The following is a 17,372-nucleotide window of genomic DNA, read 5'->3' on the forward strand; positions in this document are numbered from 1 at the left end:
GAGAGATTTGATCCGATTGTAAAAACTGCTCCAGTTGTTTTCTCTCAGCTGACATAAACAGTACAAGCTGCCCTGGGTCAGGCATTTCTGCCCATGTTTTTAGTCGTCCATACGTCATCGGCCTGGGCGCACGTGCAGAGACAGTCTTGGCTGTTGTCTTGGAGTCCATGTTGTCAGGAGCTTGATAAAATGTGTCTTGTTGAAGGACTTGTCTTTACAATCATACGGCATATAAGACTATTGTTTGTCATTGTAGATACCTGCTATCCTGTTGCTGTACCCATAGCCTGTACAACAGATAAATTATATATATATATATATATATATATATATATATATATATATATATATATATATATATATATATATATATATATATATATATATATATATATATATGCCCTACATATAGTAAACTGCAATCACCATCCGCTAGCGCTCACTAATCTGGAAGGAAGAATTAAAGAACCATCTCTTTTTATAATGTCGGTTACTGATATTGAAACTGAAAACGAAAATATTATGCCGATAACGACGTTATCTATTGGTGTATTCACAAAAGTCTCTGCTACAATGTTCAACAAAGGCTGCTCATAATTCGATAATATCGCCTTATCAGTAAACTTTCCTGGATAATTTCGAATCCTAATAACCACTGATGTAATGATGGGCGTTCGAGCCAATCATATCAAACTATTTTTAGGGTTGACAAAAACATTCCAACAATCAGTCATACATAAAAACTCAGGCAAGCATACATACAGCTGCTTTCATTTGTAATTAAAAAAAAAATACTCAAACACATATAAACAGACGTATTGTATTATATTAGAGGTATATTTAAAAGTAGAAACAAGATTTATAACTTGGAGTATTTGTATTCACCAGCAGATCTGTCTTGTTCTATACAAGTGTGTATTTTCTTATAAGTATCATCCCGACGAAGTTTCAGTTTTTAAGCTTAAACAACGACATACACAAAACAAATATATTTTACCGTCGAAAGAGCATGTATACATGCCTTTAAATTAAATTAAAGACACTGAAAAAAAAAACTTACAAAAGCGTAAGCAGCTGAACTTTATTTTATTTCTAGAACGATCAACTGGTACAACAAAATATGTTTTCGTGTGTATTTAAAATTAGAATAAAGATAAAAAGATGCATTAGTTTATTACCATACCATGACGCCATAACATAATATGCAAACACGAACTAACAAGATATGTTTAGATCGTACATTTGTAGAAAATTAATTTAAATTTTTTTTCAACATTTAAAAAAGAAATTAATTTCTTTAAATCTAAAATAATAGTTTCGCTGTCTGTCTGTGTATCTATCTGTGTATGTATCTGTTGGTAACGCTTTTGCTATAGAGAAAACACAAGGAAAGTAAAAACATTCATAGTAATACGAAAAACGAAACGTGACGTCACATGGAACATATAGTAGGAAATAGTCTAAAGCCGGGAAAGTGCAAAGCCCCTACCCCCACCCCTGGGTAGAAAGTCTAACCCTCCCCCCCAGAGTTTCTTCCAGGCATCTCTTCGGGGGGGTGGGGCGACGCAGCCCCCCCCCCCCGAAGAAAGTCTACCGCCCCACCGAATGAAATGGAATTTATATAGAAAGTATATACTTTTGACAGTGTCCGCCCCCCCCCCCCCCGGCAATTGTTGCCCCCCCCCCCCCCCCCGGAAAATTTCAAGTGCACCCCCGGAGAAAAAAAGTCTGGAGGAAACACTGCCCCCCCCCACCCCAAACGAATTATAATTTATAAGAAAATATATACTTTTATCAGTGTCGGCCTGCCCCCTCGCCGAAAAGAAACTCTAAATGCGACTTTTTTGTTGATGGAGATTAGGTGCAAGGTTTAGGGGTATGGCTACGACTATATTTAGTATCAATGTGCAGTAACTACGTGTAGATCGAACTTAAATTCGATTAAAATGCCGATGTTGGATAACAATCCTTTTTCAATGTCATTTTTCGTTTTCGAATTGTTTTTGCATTGTTCAAATAGAGTCAAAAAACGTGAAGAAGCTTCTAAAACAAGAACGCAGTAGTTGATGTTGCGATACTGATCTTACATTAAAATTATCCGATGTTTCTGTCTCTGTCCTGTTGAGCAGGATGGCCAGCTTACAATGTCTCTGTAAATCTATGAGTATATGTTTCAGTTTTCATTTAGTTGAAAATGTAGTTGATTTAATGTGAAGTTCTGTCAATGAAGTGGATAAAATTAAATGTAATCTACGTGTATTGAGTGTCTAGCAGCACTGCTGACCTGGTATCGCTCGAAGTTTGAAGGAGTTTGGGGACTGGACCAGATATAAAAGCCACACTTTAAATTTAAATTATATAAATTGATTTTAAATCCTACAGTCAGCAATGTGTTTTATCATTAATATAATTTATATAGTTCTAAAAAAAAAATTCGGGGGGGGGGGGAAGGTTTAGCTCCCCCGAAGAGATGCTTGGAAGAAACTCTGAAAGCAATGTTATACATCACCGAAATGTATTTTCTGTTCCCGTTTGACTGAATGTCTGCTATCAGAAAGTTTGGGTTAGCAGCTTAACCCACTTAAAACACAAGATGAGAATTTAGATTTGTTTGAACGTAGATTAACCCACAAAAGTATATTATATTCAGCTTAGAAAAATATGTTACTTATTATTAATGGTTTTAACTGTTTGCATAGTTTTAGGCTTATTCAGATTTCGACATGTCCTTTAAATAATTAGAGTTCGATATTTGACATTAGCCAATTTGATGTCACCCTTCTTCAACTAATATACAATCACATTTCTGTAAATTGCGGTTGAAATTAGTCTATTAAACAAACTTGAAAATTATCAGAAAATAATAATTAGTTCGTCACCCCCCACCAGAGTTTCTTCCAGGCATTTCGCCCCCCCCCCCCCGAAATTTTTTTAAAGCCCCCCCCCCCCCCCAAACGAAATAAAATTTATTTAATTTATATAGAAAATATATACTTTTAACAGTGTTCGCCCCCCCCCCCCCCCCGAAGAAAGTATACCGCCCCCCCGAAAATTTCAAGTGCCCCCCCCCCCCCCCCGGAGAAAAAAGTCTGGAAGAAACACTGCCCCCCCCCCCACCCCACTCCTCAATTTTAAATATTGCCTATATACGCTTTATGATGTATTCTCTTTTATCAGGCTATTAAGCTTTTTCAAATAAATGTTGCTATATCTGTGAAATGAACAATTTGTCTCTTTCGAATCTCTGTTTAATAATCTATTTTCTTTTTTTTCTGTGTGTCACACGAGGCGGTCCGCTGCCCCCCCCCCCTCCCTCACCCTAGACAACAAAACAGATGGTTGAGTGAGTGAAGCTTGACAGTTGGGTGACTTTTGGTTGGATCATTGAATGATTGAAGTTCGACAGTTGATTGAAGTCTCTCTCTCTCTCTCTCTCTCTAAATATATAGGTTACGGTCAAAGCCCGAAGTCGGCCAAAGCACGCATTGGCCGGCCAATGCGTGTATTGGCCAATATCGCCTACCATTGACCGGTCAAAGTGCGAAACTTTACTTTATTTCGGTCTTTGGCCGGCCAGTCCACGGACTGGCCATTGTGGACCGGCTAAAGTTCGAATTAGAAGATCATGAGCAGCTTTTGCGTTTTTCATACCTCAAGGACCATGGAATTAAGTCTTTATTTATTGTTCATTAAAGTAAATAACAAAAAACACTCAAATTATATTATTTTACTATAGTCTCAATCAATATTATCACTAATTACTAAGAGTTGAACTTTTATGGCATTTAGAATAACATAGTAGCTGGTTGTTTTAACGCTTGCAGCGATTTATTATGCACTTGGTTGTGTTTCTTCTTCTTCGTACTTAATTTTTGGTGTTGGAAGAGATCGAGTCTTATCTACTTTAGGGTTTGAACTCGAGAGTTTTTCGAATTTATCAACTATGAGCTTTTACCGACTCGACCACGCCTCCATCACAATTAAGGATACGTGTCAACTGGTTAAGCGCCATTGAGGCCATTCACTCTGATTTCAGCCTGCTTTTCTTTTTGGATTTGCTTCCATAGCCTTTGTCCAACCAAGAACAAACTTCAAGGCAGCAGTTGTTTAATTTTGGAGTTGTCTCTCCTAGAAGAGTGGCTGTCCCCAGCTAACGAGCCTCATCTGTCCGAGGGTTCGAACTCGAGACTTTTCTGTTTAGCAACCATGAGCTTTACCGACTCGACCACGCCGAGCCAAACTTGGTTGTGCAATTACAGTGAGTGTAGCCTTGGCCGCCGGTCAGTGATTGTAAAGGAGCGTTGGTTCGTAGTGATTTTTTATCAGTGCCAACGGACGACAATGTGAGCAGTTTTTCTTAAAGAATCGAACACTCACTTTTAGCGAACAGTTGTTTTAAAACACCATGTTCCGTTTCTAGTTCGTAGAAAGCTTGTTCAACTTACAAAGGTAGCATCGAACGTGGCAAAGTCTTTTGAACGTGACCTCTTGTTGCACGTGGTCGGTGACGCTGACTGTCTTGGATTTTGTTCTTTGATGATCAGAGTTTCTTCCTGGCATCTCTCTCTCTATATATATATGTATATACTCTTTCTCTCGCTCTCTGTTATATATATATATATATATATATATATATATATATATATATATATATATATATATATATATATATATATATATATATATATATATATATATATGTATGTATGTGTGTGTGTGTGTGTGTGACCTACTTAGTTTATTTTATGGACTTGTATACATTATATATATATATATATATATATATATATATATATATATATATATATATATATATATATATATATATATATATATATATATAATATATATATATAGGCCTATAGGCCTTATATTTATTTATTTATTTATTTTTATGTATATTTACAGTATGTGTAATATATATATATATATATATATATATATATATATATATATATATATATATATATATATATATATATATATATATATATATATATATATATATATATATATATATATATATATATATATATAATATTTATGATAGCTTGTTTTTTAAAATGGTTTTATTTATTAATGGGTATAAAAATGTAGTTATTCCGCGAGAAGGTTATCCCGCTTGAATTTCAAAATTTTAAAGTAGAGCAATTAAGTTTTCATCCAAGGGGAATAACAATGAAATCACTTCTCTTTGTAATTATACTTTTTTATACTGAGTCTACCTCCCTTCTTTTTTAGCAAACATTGTTTTCAAATTAATTTTCGAAATCAAATAGAAGTTCAAAGTGCACTAAATATCACCAATTTTTTTTTTATAATCTTATTTATTTCTGAACGTTTTTTTACAAATTAAAAGATTTAAATATTAAGTGTATCATTTAATTTCTTTAATTTCAGAGCAACGATATGAACATGTAGGCCTATATATAAACATTTTTTTTAAAAAACATTTGAAACTATTCAAACAGAAATGCTATGCTTTTTATTGTCTGTTTGTTAGTTTCGTAAAAGTTGTCCAGCTTTTAATTTTAAAATCGTTATTACGAAGCAATAAAGCTATGTTCAAAGGGGAATAACCATGAAACTACTTCAATTCCTAGCTATACTGAGGAAACTTCCTTTTATATTTTGTGTAAACATTTAAAAAAAAATAATTTCGAAATCACATAAAAATTCAACGTATATCAAAACAATAAAATTTTGATAATCTCATATATTTTTGAACATCTTTACAAATTAAACGATTTAAATCTTAAGATAATCATTTCATTTCTTTAATTTATAGCATCAGAATGAACATGTATATATAAAAAAAATTATTTTAAAAAAACATTTGAAACTATTCAAACAGAAATGATTGTGTTTTTATTGTTTATTTGTTAGTTTCGTATAGGTTGTCGAGCTTTTAATTTTAAAATCGTTATTATGAAGCCATAAAACGATGGTCAACGGGGAATAACCATGAAATTACTTCACTTCGTTGTTATACTGAGGCGACCTCCCTTTATGTTTTGTGCAATCAAAAAAAAATTATTTTCGAAATCAAATAAAATTCAATATATTACAAAATATATTACAAAACAAAATTTTGATAATCTCATATATTATTGAAAATCTTTACAAATTAAATGACTTAAATCTTAAGAGAATCATGTGGTCCAGCTTTAATTTTAAAATCATTATTATGAAGCAATAAAACTTTGGTCAAAGGGGAATAAACATGAAATTATTTTTTACTAAACACTTTCGCCGTAGTTATCTCGCATGGTTAATTTGATATAATATATTGAATTTTATTTTTTAACATCCTTAAAAAAACCACTCCCAACTTGAAGAAAATTATATCATTTATTTATTTTAATAAATGAAACAGACATGAGTGTTCGCCTGAGTTAAGAATGGCTAAAAATATATATTTTCAGATAATTTTTTTTTAGTTTTTATTTTTTTTTAAAATATTTCATCCGGGTTATTGAGGATGGAAGTGCTCCGGCGGGAACGGGTGTGTGTGGTGGGGGTGGGGGGGGGGGGGAGAGGGGGGGGTGTTTGGTGCTTGAAGTTCTTAGGGGGCTCCTGGTGTTTTATTTGCAGACGTGTTTTACTTTCAACACCCATTTGAGTATTTTGTTTCTGCTAGTTGTGAATCTCCTTAGCTAAATCTATAATATTTTTTAATGAACTAACAAGTTGATGCTTGTCTTTAAACTCCTGAGTTGCATCTAAAATATTTAACAACTGAACTATACATGCATAAGCTGTCTGAACATTGGACGGCACCAACTCTATAAGTCTACGTAAAACACGAGTGCTCGCTTCCAACTCTTGTTTTCCCATCCATTGGCCATGCTCATTTCATTAAGAAAATTAACCATATGCTGATTAAAAACTTGGTTTGGGTCGGGCATTTGTGCCCATGCCCTTAATTATCATAGGCTTTGACAACACTCGATAGCTTTCCCGTAAATCTCCATGTCCACTTGAAAGATTCCAGTCTAGCTGACATGAATATTAATATTTTTTTCAAAGGAACGTTACGTAGTCTGACTCGTAAGCTACAATGGTATGCATATTAAAAATATAATATTGGAGACAACGAAGCATTGCATGTATTTCCGTGTGCTGGTCACTTATAAATCTTGTTGATGGAGCAGCTGTTTACTAATGTTTAGATATTGTAAACATGTTTGGATTTGTTTAAGTTATTTACCATCTACACATCGATTGGCAGTAATCATGTGGTTATTTAATGATGATTTAAAAGTTTATTGTACCTTAAAAATAGCTATAAAGAAAAATTAAATCGGAAATATTTTCGCTAAATCAGTGTGCAAATAAATATTTTAAAACTTTGAAAAGAAGCCTATAGTACAAATATAAAATGTGTTTACACACCCACGTATAGCCTATATCTGCATAATAAATACTACTGTGAAATTAACATGTTAAAAGTCTGAAAGTTTGTTGGCAAATATATTTGGTACTCTCCCTTTCTCTGGGTGACATGGCCCCTTAAAAAAGCTTCTGAGTGTAGAACTGACTATGCTATATTTAAACAACATTTGAACTTGCAAAATTTTAGGACAACCGTAGGTCGTGAATGACTAGACATATAAAGCACTATTCTTACACCCTTTTTGAGTCAACAAAGGAGTGAGTGACACCATGATGATATTCTTATTATATTTTATTTAAAATGATTCTTACATTTTTCATTATAATTAGAGAGCAAAATTCTAACAAATTTTAAAGAGCGCATGCAATTAGTAGAATAACATTGAAAAAAGAAACTTTTTACATGTAGGCCTACTAATGTAATTTTTCTCGTTAATCAGCCATTAAATAAGATTAAAATGTGTGTGTCTGAGTGTGTTTGTAAGTGTGCATGGGTGCGTGCTTACGAGTATAGATGTGTGTGTGGGTTTTTAAAATTTATTTTTAAAAGATTATCATTTTTAACAGATAATAAAAACAATTACTTCTGTTTAAAAAAACAACAATGGCTTTTTTATGTTGAAATAAATTTTGTCTCTATTTTTAACACGTATTATAAATTATCAAAGTTTTTAAAAAAGTACAAAAATTAACTTTTAAGAACTCTAGTTTATGTGCACACCAATTTTATTATCATTACTTTTCTTTTTTTAAAGTGTCAAATAACCAAATTTTTTTATTCGGTAGACAATTTTGATAAAGAAATTTGCTCACTTCAAAATTATCGCTTTCTATTTTGTCTTTTTAGTTTATTTTTTTTTTCCTATTATTTTCTAAATGATTTTCTAAATGATTTTTATTTTAAAAACACACAAAAAAAAATGAAAGACTTGTTCTTTTAAAAATAAACTTCATTATATCATGAAAAATAATGTTTAAGTGTTATTTTTTTTTTGCCTATTTTTTTTTTACTTCGTTGTATTTTGAGTGTGACTCTAGCAACGGCAGATTAGATGTATATCTTGCATCAAATAAATACAATATTAAAATAAAATAATGACAATACATTTTTAAATGTTTAAAAAATAATTGTTAAAACCAGCTTTTTATCTACACACAGGCAACCATGACCGATTTTAATTTGAAGGTACCTAATCTAATTGTTTTATTTGCTGGAGTAAACACCATCGAACATAAAAGAACAGAGCCATTATATCCCAAATCCAATGTATATACGGCAGGCAAATTTTCAGTATATTTTAACGTACATAGATTTGAAGAATAATATGCAATAATATTTATGGTCCGATTGTATAAACATCCGAACGCGATGAAAAGCCTAAATTATAACGAGTTCTCTGTTTATCATTCCCATGATAAACGGTTGCATAAAAAAATAATAAACGCTGTGTAACAAGTACTTTTTTTCATTGTGTTTTTTTTTTAAGTTTCCTGAGATCATTTATTATTTTCTACTGATTTTGTACATTAAAAATACTTTGTAAAACTGAGTTTAAAATAAATAATAAAATAAAAATAAACCGGGAGTTATCTCCCCTAAACTTTCTCGAATATTCTTATATAACGTGAATAATAGACATGATTTTTAATTACGTAAACTTTTAAAAATAGAATAGAATCTCATAGAAGAAGAATTGCGCACCAAGCGAACGCCAAAACAAAATGTGCATAATAGTGCGCAATATTATTAGTACTTTATAAATTTACATGCGTTTTTTAAGAAATCGAAAATAGCGTAAATTAGTACTTCCGGTCAACGGAAATTACTAAAAATTTGACAGAAAGCAGAAAATTAGATCTTTTACCTACATGTGAAATTTCATTTATCTATCTGAAATAGTACTCAAGTTATAGGCTTTTGAAAAATTCAAAGTAGAAAAAGTACCACTTCCGGTTATCGGAAATCGCTCAAAAGTTGATCAGGATCTAAGATTTTTAAAATTACTTATATATGAAATTTCATCAACCTAGCTGTAACGGTACTCAAGTTATCGTGTTTACACACAGACAGACAGACACACAGACACACAGACATACGGACAAGATTGCAAAATTATGTTTTTCCGTATCAGTGAGGTGTAAAACGTCGCGATTTGTAAAAATCTCGATTTTTTTTTTTGCACGATTACATGACTTTCTCTATACAAGAAAGTAAAAAATATTAATAAAAGCATAATAATGAAAGCAATAATTAATGTTTAAAACAAAAGTACATTTATACATTTAAATATCCAGAGAAATGAAAAAAAAAATGTTTACGAATAGATTTATAGAAATGTGGGTATCGATGTTGTTATTAATTTTTCATACTGTTTAAATAAGTGAAATGATTTTTTAAAACTATTTCTGCTGATGACTTGTAAAATTCTAAAATTACTTTTGCGAACTTATTTATTCTCCTCTTTCTCCGACACCAGTGTATTTTCTTCATTGGCTGAGCTGGTTGACGACTTCCGCTTAGCTAGCCAATCAGAGAAGTCTCTGCCTCCCGAAGCTCCTGTGTCCAGTCTCCACGATGCTTGATCAGATTTGCCTCTCGTCGTGTAGCTACTGCTGGACATTCTCCAGGAGCCTTCTTGACCAGACGATTCAGGACCACGTCGTCTCCAGTTGAGTGAGGCTGAATTTTCTCTCGTTGTGTTTTCCATAGACGACTGAGATCTAGAAAAATTATATAAATTATTTCTTCAAATTAAAATACCAATGACACACACACAAATAATACACACACAGACACACAGACACACAGACACACACACACACACACACACACATATATATATATATATATATATATATATATATATATATATATATATATATATATATATATATATATATATATATATATATATATATACATTTATAAATATATATTTATAAATATATATATATATATATATATATATATATATATATATATATATATATATATATATATATATATATATATGCATAGTGCATGTTCCAACGCCATTAATAGTAGTTGATGTTTCTCATTATTTATTAACGGTGTTACTATTTATTTCATTAGAATGTGTGTGTTGGAAAAAAGAATTAGGACATTACCTACCTGAATTGGCGGGGATTTACAGTTCGAACGTCTTTTCTATTTTGGAATCGAATGATTTTGCGTAAGGTTTCTCCTTGAGCTTTGAGTATAGTAGCATCACTATCCCCAAAGTTATCACTAAACCTCTGTTCACTTGCTGAAGTAAGTTGAACTATCATTGAATTCTGAGAGTCGTTATTGATAGAGTTTGTTTGTTCATCAGCTCTGAGATCTGGACTTTGTTTTATTTCTTTGATTTCTTCCACAAGATGAGATCCACCAATAGCACCAGAAAGTTGTTTCAGTGCTTCTCTTCTTACACGCCGCTCCTTTAAAATGTTGTCATACCTCAAACAGTTCATAATGGGATGTGAACATTCAGGACAACCAATATATTCTGTGCCATTTTGGTCAAACGTTTTCATGTATTTATCCAGTTCATCGACATAGAAAATATGAGAACATGATGGAATCTTCAATACTAATCGCTCAGATTCTGTTCTTTCATTTATATTGGGAATTAAAATATTTTTATCAATCGGGAAAATGCGTTCACAAATGGTACAGACGCAAATTTCGTTACACAAACCAGAGCATGGATGTCTACAAAAATACGGTTTGCCATTTTTTAGTAAGAACATTTTCAGGGTTTTGGTACACTTCATCTCACATGGGGGTGTTTGCCACATTTCTTTACACAATTTTGTCATCTTCTGATGTGGACACTCGATGACAAGTTTCTTCATGCACGGCTGACATAGCTCACCACATAAAGGTTTGTTCTTGTTTGTACGACAAGATCTGTGTCTGCAGGAATTAGGACATGGCTGTTGGCAGGGTGGACAGGGTTGACCACATTTACTAGGACACGCATGACCACATAATGGAATCTTGTTGCACCTGGCTCCACATTCTTGATGTGTTTTTCTTTCATTACACTCGCCACATTTCCCTACACACGTGTGACCGCATGGTAGAATCTGGCTGCATTTGTCTTGACATTCTTCGTGTGTTTTTCTTTCATAACATTTGCTACAATTTCCAATACACTTATGTCCACAAGGTAGTGTCTTGTTGCACTTGTCTTGACACTGAGGGTGTGCTTCGCTTTCTTTACAATCCCCACATTTTCCCCTACACTTGTGTCCACATGGTAGTTTTTTCTGACATTCTTGTAAACATGTTGGGTGTGAGCTCTGGGAACAAACTCCACATTTACCCTGACATTGATGGCCGCATGTAAGTGTACTCTGACATAACTCTGTACACTGAAGATGACCATCTAAATCACACAGTCGACACTTGCCCTGACATTTATGCTCACATGGCAACACTTGACCACATACCTGATTGCATGCGACATGCTGACCATCTAAGCAATCACTACATACACCGGTACAGCAATGTCCACACTTTAACACTTGTCCACAGATTTCTTTACAGGGACTGTGACCATTGTTGGCACAATTTAAGCAATTTCCAACACACTTGTGAGTACATTTTAAGGTAAAACAACATTTCTTATTACATTGGAAGCTGGTCTGGTGGCTTACATGACAAGGTATGTCATCTACGTGACCACACGTCCAGGTGTAACTGACCTGAACAGAACAGACGACATGTTTGTCACTTGAACAAGTAGAACATGTTCCAGTACAACTGTGCTTGCAGTCTAAAATAGTTCCACACACTCTCTTGCAAGCTGGGTCTGACTTGGTCTTGTAACATGGCATCTCAGCTACATCACCACAGGAAAATGTATGGTTTACAAGAACTTGACATTGTTTGTGTTGTTTAGATTTTAAACAATCCCCACATTTTCCAGAACATTGATGAGAACATTGTAGAACAGAAGAACATTGACTTAGACAAATATATTCTTCTGGTTTCTTGCCACATGGGATCTCTACATCATGTCCACAAGGTAGAGATTTTAAAACAGGAAACTGGCATTGTCCACATTCCATTGCACATTGTTTGGTACAAGGGTGGCCTTCGCTACAGGTTTTAGAGCAAGGTTCACTACATGTGTGTATTTTTTGGTCTAAATCATACGAATGGCAAGGCAATGCACACGAATGTCCGCAAGAAAGCAATTTTTCACATTTCAACCCACATCCACTATGTGTAAGTGTTATGAATTCATGAGCAGTTTTTATTTCAATTTTATTTTCAGGATGATTTCGACAAAATATGGGAAGACCTTCACCAAACATTTTCTCCTTTTTGGCAGCACTGACAATTTTTGACCACAGCTTGCTCTGAGAGGCTAATAGATCAAAGTTCCCAATAACATACAAACCTTTTTTTGCTCTAGACAAAGCTACACAGATCCTGTTGTCCACCTTCAAGAATCCAACATTTTCATCTTCATTGCTTCTTACAAGAGAAAGTAGAATGATATCGTTTTCTTCTCCTTGGAAGTCATCAACTGCAACGATTCGCACACTGCGATCGATACCTAACTTTTTAACGTGGTTTCTTATAGCTATTACCTGCCCTGTATAAGTTGTAAGTATTGTAATTGAACTGGGACTATGGTTTTTGTTAATAAGATATTTACAAAGTCCCGCTATGTATACTGCCTCGTGTATGTTTTCTTTACTTAAGCTGTCATCTACTTGGGATTCACTAAAATTGTGGTTGATAAAAAAAACATCTTTTCCCACTCCCCTGATGTGCTCATATTTCAACACAGAGTCATCGTCTTCCAGCTCAGGGTAAATGTGACGCATAAGTTTTGATATCTCAGGCCGCATTCTGTGCTGTACCTTAAGCACAACATGCGGGACGTTGTTCTTGATGAGTCTCTCAAACAAGGAAACCTCTAGACCGTAGTGTCTGGCCAGCTCGTAGACGTTTGGTTTCGGCCTCAGCTGTTGGTGGTCACCAATCAGGATCAGATGGTTGCACTGTGGGTTCAGTGCAGTGATTATATGGGACTCAAATACCTCGGCCGCTTCCTCAACCACTACAATTCTAGAGCCAACAGCCTGGAGAACGTCTCGATGTTTTGCAGCACCAGTTGTTGTCATCCCGATTACTTTTGCTGTTTTGAAAATAAATAAAATCTCTTCATCGTCCAATTGTTTGATTCTTTTTTTAATATCTTCTATTTTTTCTACACATTCTTGAATCTGTCTAATTAAATCATCCCGGTAGCGTCGGCACCAGAGGTTATAAAGAGAAAAACGTTCTCTTAATTTTATTTTGGAAATATCACTGATAGTCTTTGCAGTTTTTTCGTCCATGGCATCTTCTGTTAGTAACTTGTAAACATGTTTGGATTTAACTCTTTGTACTTTGATCCAATTGCTTTCACCCAATTCCTTCACAACTAAATCATATAAGTCTTCAATCTCAACTAACGATTGAACCTCAGTCCTGTAATCTTCTCTAGAAAAAACAGTTTTTTCAGAATTTGACTCAGTATCTTCACCACCAGACTTTGTCACACTTGATCTTTTGGTGTTGTCATTGAAAAATCCAGAATCACGAACCTGTAGAGCATTCTTCAATATTGTTGCATCGTGTATCTGAACTTCGTTGTCGTTGTTCAGACCTAAAACCCAGACTTTAAATAGTTGTCCCATATGGTGAGACACGTGTGTTTTAACCAACTCGTTGTTTATTTCATCTGTCAGATATAGTTGAATATCCTGATCCATTAAAAACCGGTGGCTCATTGCATTCATTTTTTCTCCAAGTCTTTTAATTTCATCGTCATCCGAACTATTTTCAATGTTGATTTTTAAATCTTCCTTGTATCTGGATGCCACTGTACAGTAAAGGCTGGCTCTCTGTATTATATCACAAGGCAGAGTTACCGTCATGTCGGGAAGTACCAGGTCCCATTTTAATACCAACTTGGTGAGAAGATCTTCCAAAATGGTTTGTGGGTTATCTTCAGTTGTGCTGTGTGGGGCATGCAGCCATTGTGATAACTTGGACTTTTTGTTGTCAGTAAATTGACAATCTTTATACAGGGATAGATAGTGTTGTTCATCCATATATTTTGATAAAACGTTTTCATGCATAATTCTAAATTTTAAATTGTCTATGTGATTGCCATATGAGTCTAAGTTTATTATAATACTGTTTAGTTCGTCTTGATTTTCTTTCTTCAATACACTGACTGATTTGCCATTGAATAAGTTCTCTTTTCTAGTGCTTTGTTTTTTTTCGTTGAGATTAAACTCCTTAAGTTGTTCACTTTTACTTCCCCCGCCAACCCTAACTATACCGTCGTCACAGAACTTTAAAATCCCTTCCAGGAACTGATCTAAGGCGTGGTTCGTGTAACAGACAATCAAGATTGGAGTGGCTGGCCCAGTGCCGAACACAACATCCAAGTTTTTCATGATGGTCTCCATGACCTTGAGACCTACATACGTTTTTCCTGTCCCTGGAGGACCTTGAATGAGCACCATTTCTTTTGTCAGGGCTAAGATGGCGGCTTCTCTTTGTGACTTGTTTAAACACATGCTCTCACATGGCGGCCATTTTGTTGTCGTCAGTACTGGACATTCCCAATCCTCGCAACTTTTCATCAAACAAGATAAATTGTATTTTGGGACGGTGCGACTTTTGTAATAATTTAACAAATACCTCGGTGGTTTTAAGACAGTCCTACACTTGAGGATGTAATCTGTTAATGGAAGATCTGTGTAGCTTGCTTGTAGTCCCACTAATACATGACGGTAAGGTTCAAATAGCGTCGTGGATTCAGCCATAATGTACTCATCACCTGGATGACTCTTATAAATAACATCATACCCGCTTTCCACAACTACGGATACCAAACCGTTTTCTCTGTCATTCTTATCACGTAAGTCTACTATGGCAAATATCATTGTTTTAAAATTGTCGCTAGAAAGACACACAACGGACCCATTGATAAGTCGTTTTGAACCCTTCCAATTGACGCGTATTGTTTGCGCTGTATCAAAGCTGATCCAATGAATTAAAATATGTCTGTCTAATTCCCAACCGTCAATACGAACATTACGGTACAATCTAAGATTTAAATCGCCAGTTTTCCAATGCCTGTTAGTTCCATGTTTTCTCAGTTCTGATATCCCTTGACGCAACGGAATGAGAAAATCTTCCCTCATCAGCCTGAACTGAATATCTAAATACTGAGAAACGTCATCGTAAACGCCCTTTGATTTAGAAGGACGGATAAAAATCGCCCCATTTTCTTTAAAATCACTCAATGCTGGAACTACTTTCACAGTTCTAAAGTCATCAGGTGGTTTCACGTTGTCGTCTTGGGGCAATTGTTTTCCTGATTGGGTTATAGCATTTAGCTTTTTAGAGCTGTGTATTTTCTTCGCTAAATCACTAATACTTTTCAAATCTTCCAAAAGCTTATTTTTTCCGTTAAATTCTTGAGCCGTGTTTAAAATGTTAGCCAGCTGTGTCACACAAGCGAAGCCTGTTGAAAGTTTGGATGGTAGAATCTCCACAAAAGTTCGAACAATTCTTGAACTGGCTTCCATCTCTTCATGTCCAGTGTCCCACATGTCGGACATGCTAATGTTATAAAAATAATGAACCAAATGTTGATTAAAAAACTTGGTCTGACTAATTATCTCCAACAAATTTTGTAGAGCAAATTTCTGATGGTGAGCTGTAAGGGCGTGGTCTACAGCTTTCAACAGCAGAGAAAACATTTTAGGAGAGATTTGATCCGATTGTAAAAACTGTTCCAGTTGTTTTCTCTCAGCTGACATAAACAGTACAAGCTGCCCTGGGTCGGGCATTTCTGCCCATGTATTAAGTCGTCCATACGTCATCGGTCTGGGCGGACGGGCATAGACCGACTCCGTTGTTTTGTTTGAGTTCATTTTTATTACTTCTTCAACACAGTGTTTCTTAGAGCAATATAATATATCTTACAATTTATTCTGACATTTGCGTGACTTTTTCTCGTTGGCACTACAGATATGATAATCTGTGGTTACCCTCTGGTCCTGTAACAATAAACTTATAAATATTATATATATATATATATATATATATATATATAAATATATTGTTTGTCGTTGACATACTTCTAAGGATTTAAGTGTTAGACTATTATCGTGCTCATAGTCTAAATTTATGAGTTAAAAAATTACTATTGAAAGTGTTGGGAAATAATTTTCATTTTTCAAACTGATAGTAATAATTGTCGGCATGTTCATTAAACACAATTTTTAAAAAATAACAAAAATTATAATTATGTCTGAAAATTATTTATATTTAGTCCTTTAGCACTTACTTCCCTTTGATAAATTAGGAAAACACAATTGCTTCTTTTATAAAACATTGCATTAGTGGAAAAGAATTTACTTTTTATTACTTTGTTTTGGTGTTGGGAAAAAAAAATAATTACATAATTAGCGGGGATTGATCAAGTGCAAATGTTGTAGGTATTTTACGAATAAGCTTGGAGTATTATAATTGTTCATTTGGTTTGGTTTGGCACCTACGTTCTTTTATGTGAGTGCAAAAGACTATGAATAAGTTGGGGTACTATAGTCGATTATTAATCTGAAACAGGCGATTCTGCCCCGGGCTAGACTGTGAGCACTTTGCGTTTATGTTCGCGTTAGTGTTTTCTTTGTGTTTGGTTGGGTTTGCGTTAGTGGTTGCGTTTTGAACTGGTTCGTTTTTGTTCTTTCTTTTTTCGTTTTCGTTTGTGTTTTTTTCTTTGGGTTTGTGTTTGTATTTGTGTTTATGGTTGGTTTTGCGTTTGGATTTGGTTTGTTTTCGTTTGCTTTTTCGTTTGTGTTTTTTTCTTTGGGTTTGTGTTTGTGGTTGGTTTTGCGTTTGGATTTGGTTTGTTTTCGTTTGCTTTTTCGTTTTTTTTTTTTCTTTG

General features: G+C 34.2%; 1 protein-coding gene across 1 annotated transcript; it reads right to left on the bottom strand.

Annotated features, from left to right (window-relative positions):
• Nucleotides 1-9,472: 9,472 nt before the first annotated feature.
• Nucleotides 9,473-16,473, bottom strand: LOC131951292 (NFX1-type zinc finger-containing protein 1-like). The gene is made up of 2 exons (XM_059313650.1): nt 10,529-16,473; nt 9,473-10,116 (listed from the first exon to the last, which is right to left on the bottom strand). Exons 1-2 carry the CDS (start codon nt 16,354-16,356, stop codon nt 9,843-9,845), a joined length of 6,102 nt encoding a protein of 2,033 aa, XP_059169633.1. The 5' UTR covers nt 16,357-16,473; the 3' UTR covers nt 9,473-9,842.
• Between the last annotated feature and the right edge of the window lie 899 nt (nt 16,474-17,372).

Source organism: Physella acuta, unplaced genomic scaffold, assembly GCF_028476545.2.
Source record: "Physella acuta isolate Inbredline_101_S28 unplaced genomic scaffold, ASM2847654v3 ptg000806l, whole genome shotgun sequence".
Classification (NCBI taxonomy): domain Eukaryota; kingdom Metazoa; phylum Mollusca; class Gastropoda; family Physidae; genus Physella; species Physella acuta.

Bases quoted from the DNA above. Each gene is read 5' to 3' on its own strand.
- LOC131951292 (XM_059313650.1), bottom strand. From the start codon at position 16,356: ATGAACTCAAACAAAACAACGGAGTCGGTCTATGCCCGTCCGCCCAGA. The intron at 10,117-10,528 runs GTAGGTAATGTC...TAATTTTTCTAG, and splicing joins GTAAATCCCCGCCAATTCAG to ATCTCAGTCGTCTATGGAAA.